The 26139-nt window shown below is 45.9% G+C and overlaps 1 protein-coding gene across 4 annotated transcripts in view; it reads left to right on the top strand.

Annotated features, from left to right (window-relative positions):
- Nucleotides 1-26139, top strand: part of Dera (deoxyribose-phosphate aldolase) — a 93535-nt gene continuing 67396 nt past the window's right edge. For all 4 annotated transcript variants that reach the window (XM_035448690.1, XM_035448691.1, XM_027429931.2 and 1 more), the window contains exons 1-3: nt 1-128; nt 23565-23662; nt 24954-25101. In XM_035448690.1, the coding sequence (XP_035304581.1) occupies nt 98-128; nt 23565-23662; nt 24954-25101 (277 nt within the window). In that variant the 5' untranslated portion in view covers nt 1-97. The remainder of the gene's footprint in view (nt 129-23564; nt 23663-24953; nt 25102-26139) is intronic.

Below are 26139 nucleotides of genomic sequence, written 5' to 3'. Positions count from 1 at the left end.
AGCGGGGCGTGGCTCGGGGCGGGCACTTGGCAGGAAGGAGGTAGGCCGCTGCGGAAGGCGGCCTAACGCAAGAGTTGGTCGTCGACTGGTTTTCACCATGGGCGCACATTGTCGGGGCTCAGAATTCGGTAAGGGTCGGCGGGTTGCTCCCCTTCGCCCGGTCGCGTGCTCGGGGAGGAGCGGGGGCGCCCCTAGGACGGTCCCTGGTGGGCAGAGACCAGAACCAAGGGAGGAGACATCTCTGCTGCCTGGTTCTTTGCAGTCTTCTTACCCATTTAAGCGGAAGCCAGGAAGGTTAGAGCTTTCTTTCTTTCTTTCCACTTTGTAGCTCTGTGTTTGCAAAGTAAACAAACCCCAGAGAAAAGCCTGGCCGAATGTGTGTGTCATATACTGACTGCCCTATTCGCGTAGCCATACCCCAAGTTAGCTGCGCCGGTGGTGTCATGCCTGCCAAAAGTAACTTTAGATGGCTTACAAAAATGTCCCCCTTAAAACCGCTTTTCTTCTTACTGATACTAGCTCAGATATTGCCTGGAAAGAAAACTTGAAAATCTGTAATTCAAACGTAGCAAAAAGGTAACCGAGCCAATGCTAATGATTTAGCTTTGTATAATAGTTTATTTCATATCCTGGACCCTCTTACTCGTGTCATTTTGGGTAAATTATTCACTTTGTGCTTAAATGTCTTCATTTGTAAAATAATTATTGGGAAACTACTGTTGTCCGAAGGCGGTTTGCATACTGCAAGGATACTTGTAGCCTCTGGTCGATTTCTCTGCACTTAGTGTACAATATTAACTAAGTTCAGAAAGTTGTGGGGGCTGATTTTGAGAAATTATAAGTGATTATACATGGTTACTTCTTTTCCCTTTAAAAGGGACTTGTTCTCTGAATAAATAGTCTAGACTTTTAAGTGTTTAGAGTTTTTATTGAATGGAAGGAAAGTGGTAAGCATGCTTGACAGCTAGTTTCTCTACCAGGTTCATTCATTTTAGCCATTGCCCTCTGACCCTGGAGTGTAAACCTTATCAATGACCGAGCACACACAGGGTTGGAAGAGCCTTGAACATGGGGGCTCAGTGTTGGGGTGGGGTGGGTCTGTGTCTGTGCACATGTAGAGGGTATAACATAGTCTCTCCCAAATATTTTTAAATGATTTTATTTATTTATTATGTATACAGTTATCTGCATGCATGCTTGCACACCAGAAGAGGGCACCAGATCTCACTATATATAGAAGGTTGTGAGCCACCATGTGGTTGCTGGGAATTGAACTTAGGTCCTCTGGAAGAGCAGCCTCTTAACCTCTGAGCCATCTACCTCTCCAGTCCCAGCCCCTCCACCCCCCACCCAAACATTTACCTAAGTTTCACTTTTCCTTTCAGGAGATTCAGTGAAACCATTTTTACTTCTTTTTTGGTTGTTTTCTAGACAGGGTTTCTCTGTGTAGCTCTGGCTGACCTGGAACTGGCTCTGGAGACCAGGCTGACCTTGAACTCGTAGATATCCTTCTGCCTCTGCCTCTTGAGTGTTGGTATTAAAGGCATACACCACCATGCCCGGCTCATTTTTACTTTCTTTATTTGTAAGTCCAGGCTGGGCACTGGCACACACTTTCATCCCAGCATTGGCTGTGTGCCAGGCTAGCCTGGGCTGTGTAAGATCTTTTCTCAAAAAGCCATTAAAAGCACCTTTCATTTGTTGAAAAGTAACAGTGTAGACAGAAATGGCTGTCATTTAGAATAATATAATAATAATAATAATAATAATAATAATAATAATAATAATAAATGTGCTCATGCCCCCATTTATGTTTTTCTTACTGTTCTTGTAGTTGTCCTTACCTGCTCCGACATCAATCCTTAGGAGTAACAGCTGTAATCTAAACCTCTAAAGTAAATCACATGGATTGCATATGTACTAAGGAAAAGGTGCTCTCTATTAATTGCTTTAATTGATGACTTTTGTGGTTTTTGCTGATTGAAGGCACCGTAGTATCTTTTTAGTGAACATTGTTAACTTTTAAAAGAAATTAACTTCATTTAAACACATTTTTACTATGGAAATTTTAGAAAATGTAGTTATTACCAGGAGTATTGTAGAACTCATTAATCAATGTTATTTTTAAAAACTTAGGTTCTTGTTTTGCTGGCACATGTGTGTACCATATGCCTGCAATGCCTATTGAGGCCAGAAGAGGGCATCCCCCCATTGGTGTTTCAGATGCTCTGGCTGTCCTGTGGGAATTGAACTCAGGTCCTCTGGAAGAGCAACTAGTGATCTTCAGTGCGGATCCAGCCTTTAATCCAGATTTTGAAAGTTGCATTTACTTATCTACCTTGTGTGTGTTTGGGGGGGGGGGTGCCACTACTCACCAATAGAGGTCAGAGTACGGCTTCCAGAGTTGGCTCTCTTGCCTCCATATGCCACGTAGGATTCAAGACCCCCTTTGTCTGGCATGTCACTAAGTGTCTTTACCCACCGAGCCATCTGTGTGACCCTGAACTTGATTTTTATAATGAGAACTCTGCCAGGGAAGTTGCTTCCCAGCATGGCATTTGGCTGTGTGAAACTTTCCAATATGGCTTCTCTGATTATATTAGAAGATGGAGGTCCATCGGTCTGTCTGAGTCTGGGTAGTTTGCCACGCTGGGTACCTTTGTTCATTCCTCCAGGCTCTGTCCTCATGTTCTAGACTTTTCTGACTTTTCCTTTAGATGTAGGTGTCCATAAACACGGCTTTTCTTTAGTTCCCTAAATAGCCTAGGCAGATGGAAGGCCCTCCCAATGTGGAGTGAAGGAGTATGTTTTGAACTACTTACTGTAGTGGGGACTTGTCCATACAACTGGGCTCACCTGGTGTGGACAAGGTGCCTTCCTAGTTTTGCATGACATGCAAAGGCAGTTTGATGACTTCTGTTTTTAAAGATACCTCACACGAGACGAGGGTGGTGGACAGTGGCTTTGTCTTAGTTAGGTTTTCTATTGCTGTGATGAAACACCATGACTAAAAACATGTTGGGGAGAAAAGGGTTTATTTCCTTTACTCTTCTCATTACTGTGTATCATTGAAGGAAGGCAGGAAAGGATTCAGAGTGGGTGGGAACCCGGGGACAGGAGCTGATGCAGAGGCCGGGGAGGGTGCTGCTGACTGGCTTGTTCCCCATGGCTTGCTCAGCCTGCTTTCTTATAGAACCCAGGACCACCAGCCCAGGGGTGGCACCACCTCAAATGACTCTAGCTAATGGCAAGTTGACATAAAGCTAGCCAGCACAAACTGCCTTTCAAGTGCGTGCATCTTTGGAGGCATCTGGAAAGTGGGGATTATGTGCTGGGGACATTTTAGTAGCATCTTTTTTTATGCCTGTTTCTGTTAATGAAAAATTTTCAAAAAGATCTTAGTTGAGCGGAAATGGGACAGTTTGACAGATACCGTTGTTAACAACAGATGGATATATCCACAGTTGAGGTCGTTGGGAACCCAGAGTCATCTTGGTGGAGCACAAAGGAACCATTGGATGAAGCCAGAGTAGCTCTGAAGGGCCACCCTTTGTCTCAGAAGGGTGCTCCAGGACTCAAACCATGCTAGCAAGCACCCTGGCAGGAAATTCACTTGGTTTTCATTCTACAAAGGTGATGACTATGTCTTTCCCCCATAAGCTGTGGCCCAACTTCATAGTTTTTTGAGATTAGGTGGTTATCTTTATTTATTCTTTGTGTCTTGCCCCCATAAAACAAAATAAAATTTAAGAGAAAAAGGGAAAATCTTGTCTTGGAAGTGGTGTTGTACAGCGAGTCAGGCAGTAAACCCCTTTATCCATACATTTTTACATGCATGCATTCACTGCAAAGAATCATTGGTCTGGTTTGAGGCATTGGTCTGGTTTGAGGCCCCTGGTCGATTCTGCCCTCAATGCTGGCTGGTTTTGCTTTTATGTGTATGGCTGTTTTGCCTGCATATATGTATGTGCACCATATACATTCCTGATGCCCTTGGAAGCTGAAACAGATCATCACCCCCTCTGGAACTGGAGCTTCAGACAGTAGTGAGCCACTGTGTGGGTGCTGAGACTAGAACCCTGGTCCTGTGCAAGAGCAGCCATTGTTCTTGACCACTGAGACATCTCATCAGCCCAATACAAAATCTTAAAACTCAACAACAGAAAAGATTGTAAATGTGATATCCACTTACCTTCCGTTTACCTTTTATCTTTTCTTAATTGGTGTTTTTGAGATGGTATTTTTTTAATTTTTAAGATCTATTGTATTTTATTTTAGTTTTATTTATGTGTATGGGACTTTTGTCTGCATGTGTACCAACATGGGTGCCTGGTACCCCCGGATCTCCTGGGACTTGTGTTTCAGACAGTTGTGAACTGACATGTGGTTGCTGTCGAAGAGCAGCCACTGCTCTTAATGGCTGACCCATCTCCCCAGTCCCGGAGGTGGTCTTATATATTCTAGTTTGGCCTAGAACCGTTTGTGGTTGAGTGTGACCTTGAACTCCCAATCCTCCGCCTCCACATCCCAAGTGCTAGGATTATAGGTATGGCTATCTAGACCATGGAGAAATGAATTACAATAACATAGTGCACTGCATATCTTTGTCTTTTACCTTTGTTTTTATAGGAGCTGGTGTAAGGTTTAGGGACCTAGGGAGCCCATTTCTTCCTTCCTGTGTCTGCACTCTGGGCTGTGTTTTCTTTACCTGTGTGACTTCCATGCCCCACTCTGGGCTTGTGCCCTGTCCCAAATGTAGTGGTTCAAATGCCCATCTTGTTCACCCCCTTTCTTATCTGTCCCCTGGTGGTTTAGGACAGATGTCTAAGGAAGGGAGGGGAAAGGAGCCAAGTGCACCTTAAAATATGTATTCGTATGCACAGTATTTGGAGAGTCCTATTCGGAATGCCTGGTGTTCTGTGCCAGAGTCCTATGCGGAATGCCTGGTGTTCTGTGCCAGAGTCCTATGCGGAATGCCTGGTGTTCTGTGGCTTGTTAACATCTTGCCCTGGGGAATGGATCCCAGGGGAGCCTGGCTTGTTCTTTGATCTCTCAGAGTAGCTGTGCCACTCAGGTGTTTGCTTGGCATGCCTGAAGCCCTAGGTTTAGTTCAGCATTGTGATTTGATCCTAGTTCTAGGAGGTGGGGGCAAGAATATGAACAATTTCGAGGCCTGCCTGGGATACATGAGACCCTGTCTCAAAACTAAACCGAACAAAATCACCATCAACAAAATCATATTCAAGGGGCATAGTATAAAAAATAAAACAAAACAAAAAACTGCCAACATGATTGCTGAATTATTTTAGGGGTAAGGTTTTTTTGTTTTTTAATTTTTTAAAAATATGACAAAGAGAAACTATCCAAAGGCACCTGGAAGAGTCTAGAGCAGAGAGAAAAGAAAGCCGACTGGACATGGCCAGGGCTAGGGGAGCAGGAGAGAATGGTGGAGATAGTGAGAGAGCTAGCAAGAGATAGAGAAGAGAGCATAGCAAAGAGGGGAGAGCGAGAGAGGGAAGGGCGGGAGTATCTGGGTTGTGTGAGGGAAGGGTGAGTAGCTGTGGGCAGGAGACCCCTGGGCTGGAGGGGGTTTCCGGCAGAGGAGGAGGTGGGAAGAGTAGGATGCTACTGTGGACTTCGAAATGTGTGACAGGTGTTTGTGACACTGAGTGAGCCTGGAGGCCAGCACGGGCTTTGATATTCTGAGTCAGCCGGGTGTCCCTTCTGCCAGAAGAAAGGGACATGGCTCCTTTTGGGGGCAGAAGACCTGTTTTACAAGTTCCCGAGGAATGCTGGCTTGTATCTAACTGTCAGACATCCTTCTGTAGTCCAGCTTGAGCTCATTTCTGGATATTTCCATTGGCTAAGACTTCAGAAACATGGGATTACGGGAAGGGATGGATTGCAGCTGTCTAGGGAAGGGTTTCTCCACAAGGCTGTTGCTCTGGGGATGCTTTGTGCATAGGGGTGGAGAGAAAGCAGCCTACTACACAGCTTCTTCCAACTCAGGAACGCAAATGCTCACATTTCCAGTGTATCTTATTCTGCTGGAGTGGATATTGAAGAAGACAGAAATAATCTAATTCTGTGTACAGGTCACACAGTCAGTAAGGTGATTGTACATTTGTATGTTTTCAGTGGAGCGTCCTTTTAGGAACACCTTTATTTTGCTTTTGAAGTCTGTTGTCATTTGTTTGTAAGCATACACAGTAAGACTGTCATTTACTATTCTGATACTGTTTTGATAAGTAGAAAACTATAAAATAATAATTGGAGTATGCTGTATAATTACATAATTGAAAGTCCTCTGTGGTACCTGCTATGCTGAAACACATTTTTTTTTTTAAATAAAAGTATCTAAGCCCTGTGGATTTTAATTATTAGGAGGAAAGACAAACTTCAAGCCCTCATTGAAAATGGGCTGGCTCGCCTGGAAAGAAAGACTACTAAATGAGACAGCAGCTAGAGCCCTTGAGGATGCGATTGAAATGTGTCTCTAGAAATGGTTTAAGTGGAGAGTTCTGGCCCTTTTAAAACACTGCCTGTCGCTTGAGGATTGGGTCACCTTGAAATGTGTTCGTCTTTGAATTAAAGGCATGAAAAGGCACTTTGAAACATTTCAGTCGACTTTGGTGTGTGTTGTGAGCGTCTGTGTGTGTACCTCTCCTCCGCCTGCCTCTCCGACACAGTCAGTTCCCTGGAAACCAAAGTGGCCACACGAGAAGGATAAATGTTTTATCTCTGCACCAGCCACCGTACATAGTTTTTAAAATGCTCAGACACTCACATCCCAAACTCCTTGTTCTCTGTAGCCCAGGCTTCCCACTAAAGAAATGCCAGGCAGAGAAGTAGCTGCTGGTAATTGCTCCCTAAAATGACTCCGCTAGGCTAGTGCCAGGGTTGTTTTGGACTCTAGTTAATGATGCCAAGTCGTGATCTTTAAAGGAAGGAAACATACTGAAATTATCTGATCAGAACCCCGATTCTGATGAGCTTTTCAGTGGAATACCTAGGGGCCTACTTACGTCCTCTCAGTTCAGAGTAGGGGTGAGTGAGAGTGTGGAGTTCATTGAGGTATCTGTAACCAGGTGGAAAGTAGTGCAGTGAATAGAAGCACTGGCCACACAAGCCTCAAGGCTTGAGTTCAGTCCCAGAAACCTCCATGAAAACCCCACAGGCGTGCATCTGTAATCCCAGCACTCCTGCTGGGTGATGAGAGGTGGAGACCGGAGGATTGCCCAGAAACTCAAGGACCGGCTGACCCTGAGAATTCAGCATGGCAGAAACTAGCACCTGCTTCAAGGCAGAAGGAGAGACCCAGCTGTCCTCCAACCTCTACAGATGAACCACGGTGCACACACACACACACACACACACACACACACACACACACACACACACACACACACACGTCATTGAAAAAGATGAAAATGGCTGCCACTTAGCAGGGCTTTCTATATTCTGTTACTAGTTTTTGAAATGGTTCGCGTAGCCCAGGCTATTCTGGAACTTGCTACCCTCCTGCCTCAGCCTCCTGGCTGCTGAGATTACAGGCCACCACCACGCCTGACCTCAGAGACATTTTTAAAAAGTAGAATACCTTGAGTAGAAGCAGTGCCCAGGGCTGAAGCAATTGATCTGATAACGGTAACAATTCTTCAGTGACTTAAGCCACAAGTAGCGTACTCCATGTGAGTATACTAGTCAGAGAATGGCATCGTGTCCCCCATTTGTGTGGCTTGCTCAAGTGTCACTAACTTGAAGACTTCTGTGCTCTGGGATTTTGGATTAATACTCTGGACCAAGGTGACTGGAAGTACGGGTATCAGACTTGTCAGGAAAAGGGTCTCACACCCTGTGGCAACTCTCTGCTTCTCTCTTGTTTATCTGTTCTTAAAACAATCTTCCATCCGTTGAGTAATTAATTGGCATAGAGAAGAATGGGTCTGGTAATGCCATTTGCATACCTGTGTGTCTTCTTACCTGGCACTTCTCTCCTGGTTGCCCTCCTTCCTTCCTCACTGTTCCCTTTCCATAGCAGTCACTCTCGGAGGCCAACTTGAAACCAGGCACCCCTGGAATGGTCACCAGAGGATCTCAGTTGGCTAGCTGCACTGAAGTCTCTCTGTGAAGGAGAAATGTGGCCTTGACTTGGAACAGGGATTTCTGTGCCCTGGTTTGTCCTTTCCTAGTCTGGAAAGCAAGCACACTTAGTATGACATATGCTGCTGTGGTGGCCGATGTTAATGGAGGAAGCTATCCTTGCGCGGACATGGGCATTTTTGTGACTTCTGCTCTGTTTTTGAGAATCTAAAGCTATCCTAAAAATTATCTTTAAAGCAATACAAAAGCCAACACACAGTTGTTACAATAAGTCTTTCTGCCAAAAGCTGCCTGAGTTCTACCGCCACGTGGATGGACAAAATAATACAGCGACATATTAGGTACAAATGCTGCTTGGCCAATGACTAGAATCTCTCATCTGCTAGCTCAGTCTCAATTATCATAAATCTATATATTTTATAAGACTTGACTTATCGCGCGCCTTCCATTGGCGTCGCCCCTTGCCAGTGGATCACATCATGCCGCTGGAGGAAGAGCGGAGGGGAAAAGGGGGTACTTCCTGGTTGTCCTTCCTTAAATATGAGTCTCCCTGCTATGTCACTTGCTGCCTGGATCACCACTTCTCTACTACATTTCCCAGGATCCTCTTTGACTCCTAGTCCTGCCTAACTTGCTGCCTCATTGGCCAAACAGTGCTTTATTTATCATCCAGTAAGACAAACACATACACAGAAGCACTTCCCCCGTCACACAGTCTCCGAGACTTCAAGAATGGGTTAGGAGCCACACGGCCCCTTCAGTGGCTGTTCATGTAGCTGTGGTTGTTCTTGGGTTTGCCCTATAGACTTTCCCCTTCCATGTCTGGCTGGGGGAAGTCTCTCAGCTTTCTAGACCGAGTTTCAGCGACACAGTACTGAATCGCCCTTCTTTCTAGGTGTCTCATAAATGTCAATTTTTGGTGTCTTCCTTAGTTGATGTCCATCTCATTCTTTGAGACAGGGTCTCTCACTGAACCTGGGCTTACCATTTCTGCTAGACTAGGTGGCCAGTGAGAACCAGGCAGCCTCCTGCCTTCGCCTTGGTTAGGATTCCTCAGCACTGGGGTTGTAGGTGCATGGCAGCACTCTCGTTGTCTTGTATGCAGAGTCTGAACTGGCCCTCAGGCTTGCAAAGCCAGCGCTTCACTGACTGACTGAGCACAGGGCCTTCATTTTGTATTTATCCCTCTGCCCGACAGAGCATTGGCTATGGGCATAATGTTTGCTTCCATTAAAGACAGGGTGAGGCCCCACTCCTCCTCCTCCTCTGCTATTCCCAGGCTTTGCACACGTGAAACCTAAAGCACATGCTGCTGTCCTGGTGGTGGCTCCAGGGCTTGGGCCACTCCAGGAAGGCTTCATTTCACTGAACTTTTCAAGATCAGGTTTCTCTGTGTAACTGCCCTGGCTGCCCTGGAACTCAACTCTGTACACCAGGCTGTCCTCAAACTCACAGAGATCTGCCTGCCTTTGCTTCCTTAGTGCTGGAATTAAAGAAATTTGCCACCATGCTTGGCTTGCTTTATTATTATTATTTTTATCATCATCATCATCATCATCATCATCATCATTTTCAAATAGAACAAATTGCATTTATCTTTTCAGATTTTGAAAAATATGATCCCTTTATAATATACTTACATTTCACGTAAAGCATAAGGCCCGATCTTTAATGTTTTTGAAGTGTGTGTGTGTGTGTTTGTATTTGTGGTGGTTTGTGAGCACACGTGTAGGTGCCCACAGACCAGAGGCATTGGTTCCCTGGAGCTGGAGTTCCAGGCAGTTGTGAATCCTCTGACCTGGGTGCTGGGGCTCTATCTCTGGTTCTCTAGAATAGCAGTTAGAACAGCAGTACATACTCCTAACTGCCGGGGCGTCTTTCCAGCCCCACTGCAGTGGTGGTTTATATGTCCTTTTAGACATGACTTGAGCCTGGGAATCCAGTGACCTGAGTTTCCCTTGTGATACTGGCCAGTGCTGTGTGACCTGACAGTTATAATTGAGTCTCTGGGCTTCAGTGTCTTCCATCTGTAATTCTACCCTAGAGGATTAACTTAGGTCACCCCCAACTTGATGAGCCATGTCTGCTTCTATATTTTCCATATTTTCTGCCACAATACCGGCCCTCATAATCTCCAGTCCTCCCTGTAGGCACCCTTGGTCTCTACCGGTCTCCAGAAGTACTCTGCCTCTCTGTGGTGCCCAGTGTGTATATGTGGTAATGATGTTTACCTTCCTGAGGGTAGACTCTGTTTGCTAGGCATCTCTATCTCTCACATCACACAGAACAATACCTTCCCTGATCACAACTTTGTGTGTGCGCCCAGAGTCCCATGTACCCCTGGTGGACTTCAAGCTCCGTATGTAGCTGAGAATGACCTTAAAGTTCAGATTCTCCTCTTCATCTCCTGGGCACTGGTATTTATATGTGCGGTGCATGCCTAGTTTTATGGTGCTGACTCCAGACTCAGGCTTCCTGCATTGTAGGCGAGCATTCTCTCAGCACAGTCCCCTGGCTGGCTGATGTGCCCAGCCCATACATCCTCCTCTTTTTCTGTCAGCCGCTGGGTCCCATCCTGTTCCTGCCGCTTGCTGTTCACCATCACACCTGCACTGTCCTCTTCAGACCATCATGGCCTTTGGTTTGACTTTGGGACACGTTGCCACTGTTGGAAACGCCTAGGGACCTCATCAGCTCTGCTAGTGGAGCTGTCACTGGCCTTGGAAGTCAAACTTAACCCTCAGTTTCATGAACTTCCCTTCTATCTTTTTCTTCTTCCTGGGCTGGAACCCAGGGCTTCCTGTGTGGGAGGCAGGCACTCTACCTACCAAGGTATGTCCTTGGCCCTTATACAGAGATTCAAGCAAAGAAAGAGAAAATTACTTTAAAATTCAACTGTTTTTGTATTTAGCTCTGGGTTAGTGTGGGGGCGGGGGGAGTGGCATTCTGTGGCACACAAGTGAAGATGTGTGTTTAGTTGAATTGCTAGCCAAGAAGAACTTTAGTGTCAGCTGATGTCTGGGATGGCTCTCAGGAAGTGGGGAGTTTTGCTTTTGGGTGCACCAGCCTTTTGCTACCCTGTATCCCAGCCCTTAGTAACTGTGCGGGAGGATAATAGAATGTTCAGTTTCCACTAAAGAGTGAAAGACTGACAGTCTAAAGAGCTACTCTTCCTTGAAGAAACCTTAAAAGACTGCAGAAAAAAAACGACCCTTTAGTGGTCCAGCTTAATACATTAGCTGAAGGTGGATGTGGATGGGTATGTGGTGTAGGGACCCTGCCTGCTCTTCTGGAACCTGCCGTTCTGACTGTCCACTCGTCTTTGCACACACAATCTTAAGGGCTTTTACCCCCTCAGCTTCTGTCTCTGCAGCTGTTAAACACCGCCCTGCAGACTGGAGCAGGTTTCTCTGTGAGTGTTTAACAAAACCCAGCTGGTTCCATGACTCCCACCCCACCTGGGGTTCACTGGGTCAGTGGGGCTGGCAGCGGGCAGCCAGCGTTCTTTCAGTTGGCTGTCACAATAACGCAAGGGAACTTCTGAATGGGTCGTCTGATGACCTCTTGTGGAGGGGCAGTGCTTTAAGTTTTCCCATGATTGTCACAGAGCATCTGAAAGCTCGGGAAACTAGCCCGCCTTGTCAAAACCTATGCCACCAAGAACTTGCTCCTAAGGAGAGCCATGGGAGATGAGGTGCCTCTGGAAACAGTGTTGAATCAGTACCCAGCAGGTGGTGATTTCCACTCTAATTCAGTCCAGGCAGCATTGGTAGTCCCTGTGCTCAACAATGTAGCAGGGGCTGCTTGGTTTGTGTGGGGAAATAATATTCCTCCAAGCCCTGTCTGCTTACAGTCAGGATTTTAGCACGTTAGCTGCCTGCTTGCTGTTGGAGGGGTTTACCTACAATCTAAGCTCCTTCTAACTTTGAGTGTGCTTTGTGTGTGTGTTTGTGTGCACATGCATGCATATGTGTGTGTGTGTGTGTGTGTGTGTGTGTGTGTGTGTGTATGTGCATTGTGTGTATGTTTAGTTAAGCACAGATCAAGGCATGCCTGTAGAGCATGAGACTGGTACGTTGGTATCTAGAGAGCATTCAGTGATTTCCTGTAGGTCACAGGGTAGCGGATGACATAAGACGTGTCACATGCCCAGTGGCTGTACAGCTTCTCCTTATCTTTCGGAATGTAGCTCAGTTTGGCTTCAAAGGGCAGTCTCATACACCAGTTTGAGATCTTGTTTGTATATTTGTAGACTGCTGCTTAAACTTTTCTGTGAATAAAATATATACTTTGGGGTGGCGACTCAGTTAAGTGTTTCCCCAGCCCCTGTTTTGAAAGGAAATTGGAGTGTGTGCCTATGCGTGTGTGCACATATGTGTGTGTGCGCAAGTGTATACTTGTGTGTGCGAGTGTGAGCACATGTACTTCCGTGTGCATCAGGACTTTGCTGTGTCTAGGAGGAGGCCAGAGGTTGGTGTCCGGCCTCTTCCTAGGTCACACTCCTCTTTATATCTTGAGATGGGATCTTGACTGAGCTGACTGGAATGATGGGCCTGCGATATGTAGGCTTCTTCCTGTCTCCTCCTCCCCAGAGCTAGGATTATTGAAACTTGCTGCCGGGCCCAGCTTTTTATGTAGGTGCCGGGAATCCAAGCCTGAGCCTTGTTCCCAGAGATTGGGCTTTGAATCCAGCGGCCTGGGCTTTAGATCCTGTTTCTTCTGCCTACAGTTTTTGATTTATGAGTGGAAGCCAGCTAGGTCAGAGAGTAATGGTGGGTCTGCAAGTAGAATGGACAGGCACAAGTTGCCTGATGTGCAAGCACGAGAACCCCATCCTTTATCTGAATGCTGCAGTGTTCTGACCTGCAGGGTCCCAAGTAGGTAGCTGTGGACAAGATGCTGGCTGATAGAAATAGAGCATGAGCTTGGGAGGGAGGAACCCCAGAGTATTTTGGGAGGTGGTGGGAATTTGAATTAGACACATATGAAATACCTTCAAATGGGTTTGCTTTCCTTCATGTGGAAATAGACTAGTGGAGGATATCATGCCCCCCCCTCCTTCTAGGATCTTATCCACCCAGGTTTTTTTCTTGATCAGCAACTGTGCCCTTTTACATTTCTATGTTCAAGCTACCTAGAAGAAACCACATAAGGGGAGAAACATTTTGGCTTATCGTTTACCATGCATGGGAAGCTATGACAGAATGCCCTCTGTGGCTGCAAGCTTGTGCGATGGCGTGGGAAGCAAGGTTGGTGTAGCCTTAGTAGGCCTGCCCTGTGAACTCTTTGCAGCCATCAGGCCCCACCTCCTTCAAAAATACCACTGTAAACTGGAGGCAGAGTGCTCACACCACAAGCTTGTGGGGGACAATGTAGGTTCAAATCCCAGTGTTGATAGTAGTGGCAGCTTGCTCTGCCAATAGATTTGCGATATGGGCCTTAAAGTGTGGCTTCGGTGTACGGATGTGATCCCCTATAAGGAATAGGAGAGGCCTCATACTCTTTTGGGTGGTGGTCTGAGCATCCTGTGCTTTCCCAGGCAGGGACTGTGGCGGCTGTGGCGGCTGTTTGCCTTCATTGTGTAAGCGCTCCCCAAATAAGTATCTGTTATTCTTTTATTCAGATGTTCATGGACTTCCTTATCCCTATTTCAGTTGAGTGTCTTTGAAAACTAGTGAATTATCAAATTATAGTGTATTTATTCAGTTAGATTCATTGGTGCCATACTGTTGCCTTTTAAGATACATAATCAGAGATTAGATAATACCTGTATTTTAGCTTCCTTTCTGTGGCTTTGGGAAGGAAAAGGTTCAAATCAGTTTACAGATTATAGTCTATCATGGAGGGGCATCAGGTTAGGAACTCAAGCAGGAACTTGAAGCAGAAACCATGGGAGAGTGCTGCTTGCTGGCTCACCCAGGCCCATGCTCAGCCAGCTTTCTTGTGTATCCCAGGACCACTGGCTAAGGAATGGCACCACCCACAGTGGACTGGGCCCTCCTCCACCAATTAACAATAGAGACATTCCTCCATAGACTTGCCCACTGGTTGGTCTGATCTGGGCAGTCACTTCATTGAGATTCCCTTCTTAGGTAACTCTAACCTGTGATAAGTTGACAGTTAAAGCTAATTTAGGCATGATTACTTATAAATAGCAGTTTTGGCGAGATACTTAAACCGGTATGATTTCAAAATGGAAATTTTGAACATGAATCTTAATTAAAAATACTAGTAATTCTCAGTAGATCATTTAGAAACTATTTGCTGGAAATGTCAGGTGTCAGGGATAATATGAAGTCACAAATTTTAGGAAATGAATGATAACACCCTCATAAGATCTTATTCATAGTCTTATATAAGATCCTTTCATGGATCTTAAACTTAAAAGTGGTTGCTCCTGGGAGAGGTTATGAATTACCATGAATTCATGGCAAAGAATAATGGGGTTGTCCTGCAATGAGATTTACATGGGGTAATGTGTGGTCAGAGCAGGGTGTTGAGTAGTAGGTGGTGGCCACACATCTCATGAAGAATAAGTGCGGATCTTACATGGTCATTAATTTCCACCAGCGTGCTTAGTAATTTCTAGAAGGCTTATTCTTACCCAAGGAGACTATTATTATTGCTAGCCCCGTTCTGGAGCATTTAAACAGGAGTTATGATATTTTCACAGGATTAATTTTAAGTATGTCTATTGCAGCATGTAAATTAGCTTGCAGGACTCACCAGCATGCGCAGAGATAGCAGCTTCCTGCATGGTTTGTGATGGCTGATGGCACTGGGGACATGTCACTGCCACACTTTGGGAAGCCATCAGGTTTCATTGTGGAGTCTTTTATCAGGAGGGAAGTGTGAAGCAGGCTTTCTCTGAAGTTCTGGGCACCTGGAATAGCCCCTCAAATCTTTTCAAAGGACTGAGTGTTGCATCTTTTCCCAACAGGATGCCAGACTTATCCAGCCACTTGAGTTCCACCCCCTTTCCTCTCCTCTCCCTCTCTCTCTCTCTCTTTCTGTCCTTCCCAAGTCTTCCTCTCTCCCTTTCTCCTTCTCAACAGAGTTTCTCTATATAGCCCCGGACAGCCTGGAACTTGTTATGTTGAACAGAGTGGCCTGGAACTCGAAAAGATGTGCTTATCCCTGCTAACTGAGTGCTGGGATTAAAGGCTTGCACCATCAGCCTGGCCTGGTAATTTTCTTCTGTCCACTCACCACATTTAGGAACTTGGGAAAAACTCCTGTCAGTAGTTTTCCTAGAGCACATTTGTGGGAAGGTTAAATATTTAGGCTGGGGTGTAGCTCAGTGGTAGAGCACTTGCTAACAAACTGCTCTGCAGTACCAAGGCAAAGCCACAGCAGCAACAAATCCTACATGTTTGGAAATACAAAAACAGTTTACTAATTCTGTTACCAACTACTGCTTCTTACATGGTCACTGGAATAGCCACATGTGAGAATGAGCAATATTTAACTTGGTTATTCATGTAGAGGAAGGCCTATTTCAGAGTTTTATGTGGTTATTATCTTTGGAATAGGTGTTCAATTCTTTAGGCTCCATCTTGACAAACAGGCAAGTTTTGAAGTAGCTACCTTGCTTTTCAACAGGTTAAGTCAGTGTTAGCCCTTTGCTTTTGGAGGTACATGTTTATAAAATGTGCAAATTACAGAGAATCAATCTTCCTGAGCAATGGAGATTTACAGTTGCATTTTTCACTGAACACACTTTTTGAGTTGCTGGTAGGGGTGCATGTGTGATTTGATATTGAAAAGCCTGGCCTGCAGTAACTCATTACACATTTACAGAGTAGATGGATGGTAACAGCATGGCCTTAAGTCTGCACGGAACCGGCGGTCCTCATTCATACTTCATGCCTGCACACCCCAGTCAGTCTGTCTGCTTGACCCTGCTTACTGGGAGCTTTAAACGTGTTTGTCTTTTGCATGATTGGACTCAGGCCAGGGCAGGAGTGTTGAATGCTGGAGTGTTGGGATGGTATCCGGGGCAACTCTGTGACATCTGCTTCAGACAGCTGTTGAATGCTGGTTGTTGTAGTTTATTGTTTATTTAGGGACAAGGTCTCATGTATCCCAGGCCCGGAGGATGGCCTTAGAGCCCTGACCCTCCTTGTCTACCTCCACACTCTGAGTGCTGGGATGACAGGCATGTGCCACCATGCCTGGATTTCCGTGGAACTCAGATCAAACCCAGGGCTTCACACATGTTGGATAAGGTGAGGTACAGCTCTGCCCATTCTTCTCATTTGGGACCCTCTTGTAGGCTGACTTTTCTTTCCTGCCACGAGTTCCCAAATAACTGACACAGGAAATTAATACTACTCATAAATGCATAGCCAACAGTTCAGGCTTGTTACTAGCTAACTCTTACACTTTAAATTAACCCACAATTCTTTTCTTCCCTCTACCAGGTAGCAGTATCTTCTTTCAACATGTTAAGTTCGTCTTGCTTCTTTCTGCATCTCTCTCTCTCTCTCTCTCTCTTCCCCTGACTCCACCCTCTTTCCCCGTATCTTAGTTTGGTTGTCCCACCTATACTTCCTGCCTGGCTACTGTCCAGTCAGCTTTTTAATTAAACCAACCCCAGTGAGGATTCTTTACAGTGTACAAAAGGATTATTTCACAGCACCCTTTGTTGGGTGGCTCCTGTCTGTTTTCCTAGCTTGATCTTTCAGTATCTGCTCAGCTGTGAGCCATTAACACCCCTCCCTTTCTGCTGCAATCACCATTATAAATTTTCATTATATATTTTCAAGTGAAAAGTTCTAATAAAAGCCATGGGACCAGTTGGGAAGTGCTGGTGGAATTTCATTGATTTTGCCCATCTAAGATGTCTCGTATCATGCTTCCTCAGCCTTTTTCACTTCTATGACTTTTTTGTGTTTCTTGTATTTTTGGTTGTGAGCTAGCCTTTAATGGCTGAACCATCTCTGCAGCCCCTTTCTTTGTTTCTTTTTGGTGGCCCACCCTTGCTATGCCACTGTGTTTATCATATCATTTAGTTCAGCGCTTGCACTCAGGGAGAGCGTGGGCCAGTGTGCTGATGGGCACTCAGGGAGAGCGTGGGCCAGTGTGCTGATGGGCACTCAGGGAGAGCGTGGGCCAGTCTGCTGATGGGCACTCAGGTGTAAGTCCACACTTGCTAAGGAGTTATGGCACTAGCTGTGTAACCACAGCCAGCAACAGTGGCTGCAGACTCTGGGGCTGGTCACTGTGTGAGCAATCCTCAGAATCATGTGGACAGTTGTACCTGAAAGCCAGTTCAAGAACTGTACAGAATGTTTCAGTGCCCAGATCACCCTCCTGGTAACAGCTGACGAATGAAGAAATGGCAGTTTTCCGAAATGGCAGCCGATGCCTGTGGAGCATCAGCAGCTGGGAAATGGCTAGTGCATCAGGGATAAATGGACGATAAAGGGAGGAGGTGGGGAAACCTGAAGCTTAAGGTACGATGCTGCCAGGCAGAGCAAGGTGCAGGCCTGCAGCTACCGCGTGCTACGACCCTCAGCGGTCTTCTGTGATGAAATCCTGAAAGTGTTAAAACCCATCTAGCTATGGATGCAAGACACAGCAGAAATGGCAGCTCAGTGGAAGAGGACAGGCGATTGGCACAGACGCAGAGTTGGGAGATCAAGTCAGTCTTTCTTGGTACAAACCATGTAAGTTACATTTATTTCTCAACCGTATTTGGATTAATAACCTGTAGGTGAGAGTGTGTTGCATAGGAATTGGAGGTGAGGTGCAAATAGCAGCCGGAGCTGTGTCTTTGGAGAGGTCCTTCCGGGCTGTGGCAGTGTGCTGCCTGGCTGTAGGTGTTTGGGTTCTTATCATCTGGATTCTCAGGTAGAGCAGTAGATCAGCCTAGTGCCCAGCGCTGATAGATGGGAGACTCTTGGAAGAAGGCTGTTGATGGAGCTTACCTGTCCTCAGTTACGAATGGGGCTCACAGGGAAGCTTCGGATTTCCACGTTTTGGGGACAGAAACTGGGCAAGGTGATGTGATGGGGGAGGTCCTTCAAGACTCATCTTTACAGTGATGACTTCTCGTTTACTGTGGAATTTGAATTTGAAATTAGCAGTAGTACCCTGGTGTCTTTGTTCCTAGTCGGCCACCCCTTCCCAAGGTGAAGGTCGACAGATCAGGCATGCTCATGACATACTTGACCAGTTTCAATGATTGATGACCACACTAGCTTGCCAGGATACAAAGGGTACACGCATCGAATTTATTGGTGAGCTCTTTCTGCGTTGAACACCTGCACAGCTGGGAGGGCGTGGCTGATTCCTGGGAGGGTGCAAATTAGACTTGAAAACAAACAATACTGAAATAACAGACAGCTGTGTGAGCACAACTAAGAAGGGTACTTGGGAACAGGAATGGGTATTAAATACACAAGTGCACGTGCTTGGAGGCAGTACCGGAAACCAGCTTAGGTGGAAGTTCTCCACTTAATCAAATGTCATGATTTTTGTCCCTTAGGAACAAAGGCAAAGTCAACGTGTTTCTCCTCATGTAGGGTTGTTATTTCATACCATGTGGGTCAGGGGTTATTCGAAAGACCCCAAACAAGTGAAAACAAAGTGTGGAGGAGAATAGAAAGCTCCCCTGTCCTCTGAGACTCAAACCAGAAAAATAAAAAGAGAAAGAGACAAGTATTTGAGAACAAATTAATAACTGGCAGAGGACCTGAATGTCACCAAAGTGACATTCTGAGAAAAACTGTCGAGTTTTTGTCATCAGAAAGTGTAAGTAGGGGCATTGCTGCCTAACAATTTCAGTTTCATGTCTGTTCTCCCCAAAGACACATGAACTTGAAACCTGTCATGGCCTTCGAAGCAGAAGATTCTATGGTCCTGATGAGAGTGTGTGCATTAGAGTCGTTTCTCCTGGCGAGGAGACGCTAAAGGGTACTTGAATGGAATATTAAGAGTTATGAAGGACATAACAAAGGTCACACAATCCTTTCTTCCCCAGACCCCATAATAGGAGAACAAGGGTTATTTGACGAAATTAAAGGGTAGCAAATGAAGTGCTAATAAAATGAGATCGTCACTTATATAATTCATTGCCGTGGGAGGTCACACAGGCAAATTCTGTGTCTGGATTAAATATGGGGCTGGGTAATTTTATGAGCATTAATGATATTTTTAGCAGCTGAAGCTGGTCCTGGGAGAGGTAATTCCTGTTACTTTCTCCGGTGGATGCCTCACAGGGACCTGTGGCAAGTGGTAGAAGCAATGTGAGCATTGGCCTCGTGGGTTCTGCCCTTAGGTGGGAGGGCATTGCATTGGAGATTAGTTTTTAAGGGGAATGTGCCCAGGCATCCCATCCAGGCGTTCATCGTTTTTCTTTTCTCTAGGTCCCAAGTCCTTTGTGACCTGGGGAGGATGCAATGAGCCAGTTTCTGGACTTATTGAACCCCTCATCTTACTTGAGTACCACCTACTGTCATACACTTTGCTTGAGATTCTAAACACCTATTGGAGGTGTTAAACAAAGAGGTTAGCATTGTCAGTGCTATTCCAGGTGAAGGGCAGAGTCTCTTAGAAGAGGGGAGCACAAAGAATGTGCAACTTGTAAACATTAGAAAGGTTCCCAAGGGAGGGGACCTCCCCTCCCCTCCCCTCCTCCCCTTTTCCTCTCTTTTCTGATACAGGTCTCATGTAGCCCAGGCTAGCCCTGAATCTGCTGTTTTGTCTAAGGATGACCTCATACACTTCCATTCTCCACATGCTAGGATTACAAGTGTGTCTCACTGTGGCTCGTTTATATGGGTTTCCAGGCCGCTAGTCAAGGGCTTGATCACCTGTCTTTCCTCAGTCCCTGGCCTGAGTCTTAACAGTGGTGGGAGTTCACTGTTCGTACATGGTAAGGAAGGGCATTCTGGGTGGAAGGAACAAATAGGACACAAGACCCAGACACAGAACGTAAAACACCAAATCAGGAAACTGCTGTTGGTGAGGAGCACTGAAGCCCAGTGCTAGAGGGAAGGAGAGGAAGATGTTTGTGAAAAAGTTGAGGGGTGGCCGGCCCTTGGGGTTTGCTTGAGATCTCCCACCAGCGGGGGAACTCAGGGGTGTGAGGGGTGAAAAGGGCGCTTTGAGAAAAGAGCCCTAGGATGGATGGCTTCAGCTTTTTGGCCATGAACCTTATGATTCTATACAACTCTTGGCTTTACTGTCCACCTGAAACAACCATGAACTTAATCGCCTGTAGTTGTGGTCAAATGGTCAGTTTTTGTTTATCTGTTTGTTTAAGCCTCCCCCCATTTGGGTGGAGACTGGTTCTTTTAACTCTTTTTTTTTTTTTGTTTGTTTGTTTTGAAACAGGCTTTTCCAGTAGCTTTGGAGCCTGCCCTAGAACTTGCTCTGTAGACCAGGCTGTCCTGGAACTCACAGAGATCCGGCTGCCTCTGCTGGGATTAAAAGCGTGCGCCACTGCCGCCCGGTTCTTCTAAGTCTTAAATGAGCTGTGTACATCTTTGTCTCTGTTTACTGTTGCTTCCAGGACTCTGCCTCAAATCCGCTTTACCTTTGGGTAGGAAGAAGGGCAGGAGTCTGCCTGGCCCAAGCGTCTGTTTTCTGTCGAGGTGCCTCAGCAAAGAAGCCAGGCAAAGTGATATCTTAAGGAGCAGAACAGATGGATTAAAATGTTGAAAATCTGTTTTACTATATGATTTCAGCTAACAAAATAATTTAACCAGAATTGAAAAAAAAAAAAAAAACAAACCGAGCTTGGTTCCTACTGTAGTGATATTGAATAATATTTCTGTAAGTCACTGTTACTCAAATTTGGAATTTCTGCACCATTAGTATTGATACTTGTAAGAACCTGCAGATGGAAATGGGAAAGAAAGTGCTTTTGATGGGGACCTACCGATTGTCCTGGTGGGCCCAGGTCTTGTCTTTGTGAAGAGTGAACTCTTTAGGATTGTGTCACTGGAGCCAAGGTGTGGTTGTCAGTGTGATAAGACTGAGGGATGCTGAAGTACAGCGGTGTCCGTGACCGTGTGGGCATCTCCACAGACAGGTAGATCATGAAGGTTCTGACCTAATGAATGAATGAATGAATGAATGAATCCCTCGATGGGCTCATAATTCATATGATGACATTAATGACAGGTAGTAATGTTAGACCCCAGGAAAACTCAGGCCTCCGGGATCCCAGCCCAGGACCGCTGTCACCCCAATCACCACGCGGATTCAAAAACTTGCTGCAAACTGCACAAGGCTTTATTGTAATTTAACGGGCTAACCCCATGTTAGCTTGGGTCTTTCACCCACCTGCCATGGCGGATGGCTAGGAAAAACAGCTCAAAGTATCTGCATAGAGATCTTATAGGGCAGCATAAGGGGAGTGTCTAGGGGTACGCACAGGCTCAGGATTGGTGTGGCTTCAGGCTTGGAGGGTTTGCCCTGTGTTGATTGGTCAACTGGTTGTTATGGCCCATAGGCCCTCCCAGGGTGGTTGCTATGCTCTGCGTGTCATTGCTGTGTACTTGTCCGTAAAGCACACCCAGAGCCATAAAGCATAGCTCCACCAGCTAACTTCTGATTGGTTCCTTGACACGAGGCAGGCACCTAACCTCTAGTGACCAAGGCAAGGTCAGAAAAAGCATGTGTTACTGTCATGGCTGCTGAAAGGGGCAGGCATCTGACCTTAGTGACTAAGACAAGGTCATGGCAAGCACAAGTTACTGTCATGGCTGCCGAAATGGGGAGCTGGTCCCTTCAGTAAAAGGTAGAAGATTGGTCTTCTGGGAAGAAGGTCACTGGCAGCTGAGTATCTATCATGCCCTGGTCCCTCAATCCTTCCCTTCCTTCCTTTCACCGTGGGTGTGTGCTCAAGCGTCTGTGCGTGTGTGCGTGCGTGTATGTGCGACCGCTTTGCTGTGCAGGTACCTATGTGTAGAGTCAGAGGATATATCTCCAGAGTCCATTCTCTTTTTCTGTCATGTGTTCCCCGGTTGAGCTCAGGTTGTCAGGGATGGTGGCAAGCGTACCCTTACCCCCTGAGCCATCTCAACAACCTTGGGTTCTTTTCTGACTTAAGACGTTTTCTGCTTCCTGGTTGATCAATAGGTGAACACTTTTCCTTCATTCCCGATTCCACTGCAATGATGTTATTTCCACATACACAGGGCTGTGTGACCATGGGCTGAAAAAGTGAGCCCTCTTCCCTTAGGTGTTTCCGGTAGGTATTTGGTCACAGAGTCAGTTCATGTGGCTGGTGCACAGTACAGTCTGTAGTCAGTTCGTCTGGCTGGTGCACAGTACAGTGTGTAGTCAGCAGTTCCCACGCCCATTAGGGAGCTGTGTGATTGACGTGCATTTCCTAATGGTTACACCTCGCCCATCATTGTCTCTTAAGACGCATGTTCAAAACCCTGAGGCTCCTGCAGGAGGGGCAGGGATGTAGAAGTAAGGCCAGCTACAACAGATGAATGAATGTACATCTAGCTTCCGTGGTGAGGCTGCTTGCTGCCAGAGACCCATGGGTGGAATTGAAAGTCATGGGCACCAGACACTGGACTCTTAAGGCTGAGACCATGACTCACACTGAATTAAGTACAAACAAGAAGCTGTTCCAGTTCTACTCTTCAAAAATCCATCTAAGTGCTGTGGCAGAGATGCATCTAAATGTCTTGTGGGAAGCTGACTGACTTTTCCTCCAAGGTCATTTAGCTCCATATAGCTAGTGTCAAACAAAACAGACAACACAGGGGAGGCCACCATGTTGAAGCCATGTCTCATGCATCTTTGAGTGGGTTTTTTTTTTTCCTTCAGTGTTTTGAATGTCTGCTACAGTGTTGTTATTTCTAGTACATTTTGAAAAATTCTCTTTTTATGGGCTGTATCATCAGCATCTAGCAGGTATTAATCTTGTCAGTAAGTGGGGAGTGATCAAAGATGCCCGCAAGTATTCACTAATTCACTTAAGTATGTATTAATCATTTGCTCTCCTGGACTAGACACTCACAAATAAGTCTTCTCTGTCAGAGGTGAGACTCGTGTGCTGGGGAGGAGGCACACCCACTGCTGTGCTTAGGGCTGTAATTAATCAGTGTGGCTTCTTGTAGTTTCAGATGCCCTCCATTTTGCTTGCAGGTGTCTTGTGATGACCAGGTTTACTACAAGGTTGTTATTGTGTGAGAAAGAAGCACGACTTTAAAAATGTATTTATTATTTTGTGTACGTGTATGATGTGCAGACTCACGCATACCACAGAGCGTGGGTGCAGGTTAAAGGATGCCTTTAGGGAGTCACGTCTCTCTTTCCACCTTGAAGTTGGTTCTGGGGATGGAACCCAGGACATCAGGCTCACACAGCAAGTGCTTTGCTGACTGAGCCATCTCGCCTCCCCGAAGACAATGTTTTAAAAGAGCACTGGTAATGAAGGAAGGGTATGTCTGTTTTAAAACTTACAAGCGTCACTCTTTCCCTTCTAGATCTCAGCTGGATCTCCAGAGTTCAAGTGAACCAGGCGGCTGTTCTGAGGCGGGCAGAACAGATCCAGGCTCGCAGAAGCGTGAAGAAGGAGTGGCAGGTGCAGGCTCCCTCGTGAGCGTTCTGTCCCCACACCTCACAGTGCCTCTTCCCTCAAGGCCACAGTATTGGATTTCGCTCAAGATGCATCTAAACTTAAAGGATTGCAGCTGTCCATGGCTTATTTTAATAATTCATATATGATGATGATGGGTTGGAGAAAGATAACACATTTATCCAAACAAGTGAAGAATCTTATCACTCTTGAGTGGCTAAACCGCAAATGAATTTGAGGCATCTTTATTCATGAGCGAATTAAACGGCACATTTCCTCAACACATTTATTCAGTTCTTAGCCATGCTTTCTTCAGCTGTCTTCTTTTTAAATTTTAAAGCCATAAACATCTTCACCTGGTGTGTCCACCACTGAGGCCCGAGGTAGGGGAGTTTACTTCACTACTGCTTTTCATAAAAAATTCCAAAAGTGATATTTGGTGGCACACTTCCAGTCAGCATCTTTAGTGCCTGGCAGAACGAGATGTGCTGTGCAGGCCAAAAGGCCTTCGGTGTTCAGTTCACAAGAGGAGCAGAACGTTGGGACGGAGGCCTTTCAAGTAACATTTCCCATTCTGCTCATCCTGGTTGAAAAGATAAAAGGAAAATTTTCTTAGAGTGAGTGAGAAAATATGAGGGTTGTTTTAATAATGGAATTGGATTGAAAAAATAAAAATAAAAACCAAGGAACTGGGAGAGTTCAGCAAACATTGCATCACCTTGGCTCCTGGGGAGGAAAGTAAAATGGAGGTAGATCCCTTAGTGCCACATTTGTGGCTGGTTCCCAGCCAATGAACTGGAGAAATGGCAGGAGTTGGTGGAGTAGAAACTTCAGTTTGGAGTTTCTGAGAACAAAAGTACATGAAGTCTGTTCTTTTGCTTTATTCTGGGTAATGTTCATCTTGATTGCCATTCTTTTAAACATAATTTAATATTTAAATTGTGTGTGTGTGTGTGTGTGTGTGTGTGTGTGTGTGTGTGTGTATGTGTGTGTGTGTGTGTGTACACCCAGCACACATGGGGAAGTAGAACAAGTTGTAGGAGTTGGCTCTCTCTTTCCAGGTGAGGCCCTGGGGATAGAACTCAGGTCCTCAGGCTCGGCGGCGGCAAGCTCCTTTCCTTGCCGAGCTATCTTGCTGGCCTCTCTTGGTCGTTTTTGAGTTCTGCTTATACCCTGCATCAGAAAATACTTTATAGCCGCATGGTCCCAGCAGTTCGCACTCATGTTTGTCTCACGTTTCTCTACAAGCTTCGAGGCTCACCCTCATTTTATTCCCCCATTTCTCCTCCCCCTCTAGGCTGCGTGGCTCCTGAAGGCTGTTACATGTATAGACCTCACCACACTTTCTGGGGATGACACGTTCTCTAATGTTCAACGGCTCTGCTACAAAGCCAAATATCCAATCCGGCAAGACCTCTTAAAAGCTTTAAATATGCACGACAAAGGTGAGGAGGGTAAAGTCTGGCTGCCTTTACCTGGTGACAGTGGTTATTGCTGGATCCCCGGGACTTGCTGAGCACCTGCTCATGTGCTGTGGCGTCCTGCCCCTGGTCGGTCTTTGCTCTGTGTGTGTAGACAGACCACTGAGATTCCTCTTCCAAAGGCTGAAGACATTCCAAGTCTTGGATTGAGGGCAGGTTTTGCATCTATGAACTGAAGTTGTTGGTTGAGTTTCCTTTGTTCTTCAGTTTGGGAACCTTTCTATCTAGTGGTTGAAATACAGGCTCTGAGTCCCTAGCCATGAGGGTGTCCCTAGACACGAGGGGAAAGCCAGCCTCATTGCTTACTGGTCACATCACATTCGTGGGGTAAATGGAAGGCATTTGAGAGTAAAATTCAAATGGAAAGTGCTCTGCATTAGGTTAGAACTTAAAACAAAACAAAAACAAAAACCCCAAACAAAGACTCCTGTCACTCTCTTAGTGTCCATGAAAGAAAGTGCTGAGAAGATGCCCTGAGTTTTGAGCTTATTTGAAACATGGAGGAGACTGGGGGTGGCGGCGGTGTGGTGATCTTTCTATTTTCTTTGTTTAAGGTTTATTTATTTTATGCATATAGTGTTCTGTCTGCATATACACCTGTGTGCCAGGAGAGGGCACCAGATATCATTACAGATGGTTGTGAGTCACCATGTGATTGTTGGGAGTTGAACTCAGGACCTCTGGAATTACTGCCAGCGCTCTTAACCACTAAGCGATCTCTTCAGGCTCAGTCTTTCTATTTTCTGAGAAAACCAAATCCTGGGGAGCCAGGTGGTGCTGCCAGGGCCCCATGAATGTTTTCGCTTGCTGAGCCCTTTGGGGATTCAGAATTGATGCTTCTTGGCTCTGGAGTTTCTGTGTGTACAGGGAAAAGTGCTGAGCTAGCCCAGTGCAAGCATCATGGATAATCTGTGGGCTCTTAGTAGACCTAAGCAGCTCCATGGCTTTAGAAAGCTGTTGATCGTATTTCTTTCCAATTGACATTAGAACATTAGCTCCAGA

The sequence above is a fragment of the Cricetulus griseus genome, chromosome 8 (assembly GCF_003668045.3).
Source record: "Cricetulus griseus strain 17A/GY chromosome 8, alternate assembly CriGri-PICRH-1.0, whole genome shotgun sequence".
Taxonomy (NCBI): domain Eukaryota; kingdom Metazoa; phylum Chordata; class Mammalia; order Rodentia; family Cricetidae; genus Cricetulus; species Cricetulus griseus.
Note: the sequence above shows the minus strand (reverse complement) of the source record. Positions and strands in the feature narration are given on the sequence as shown.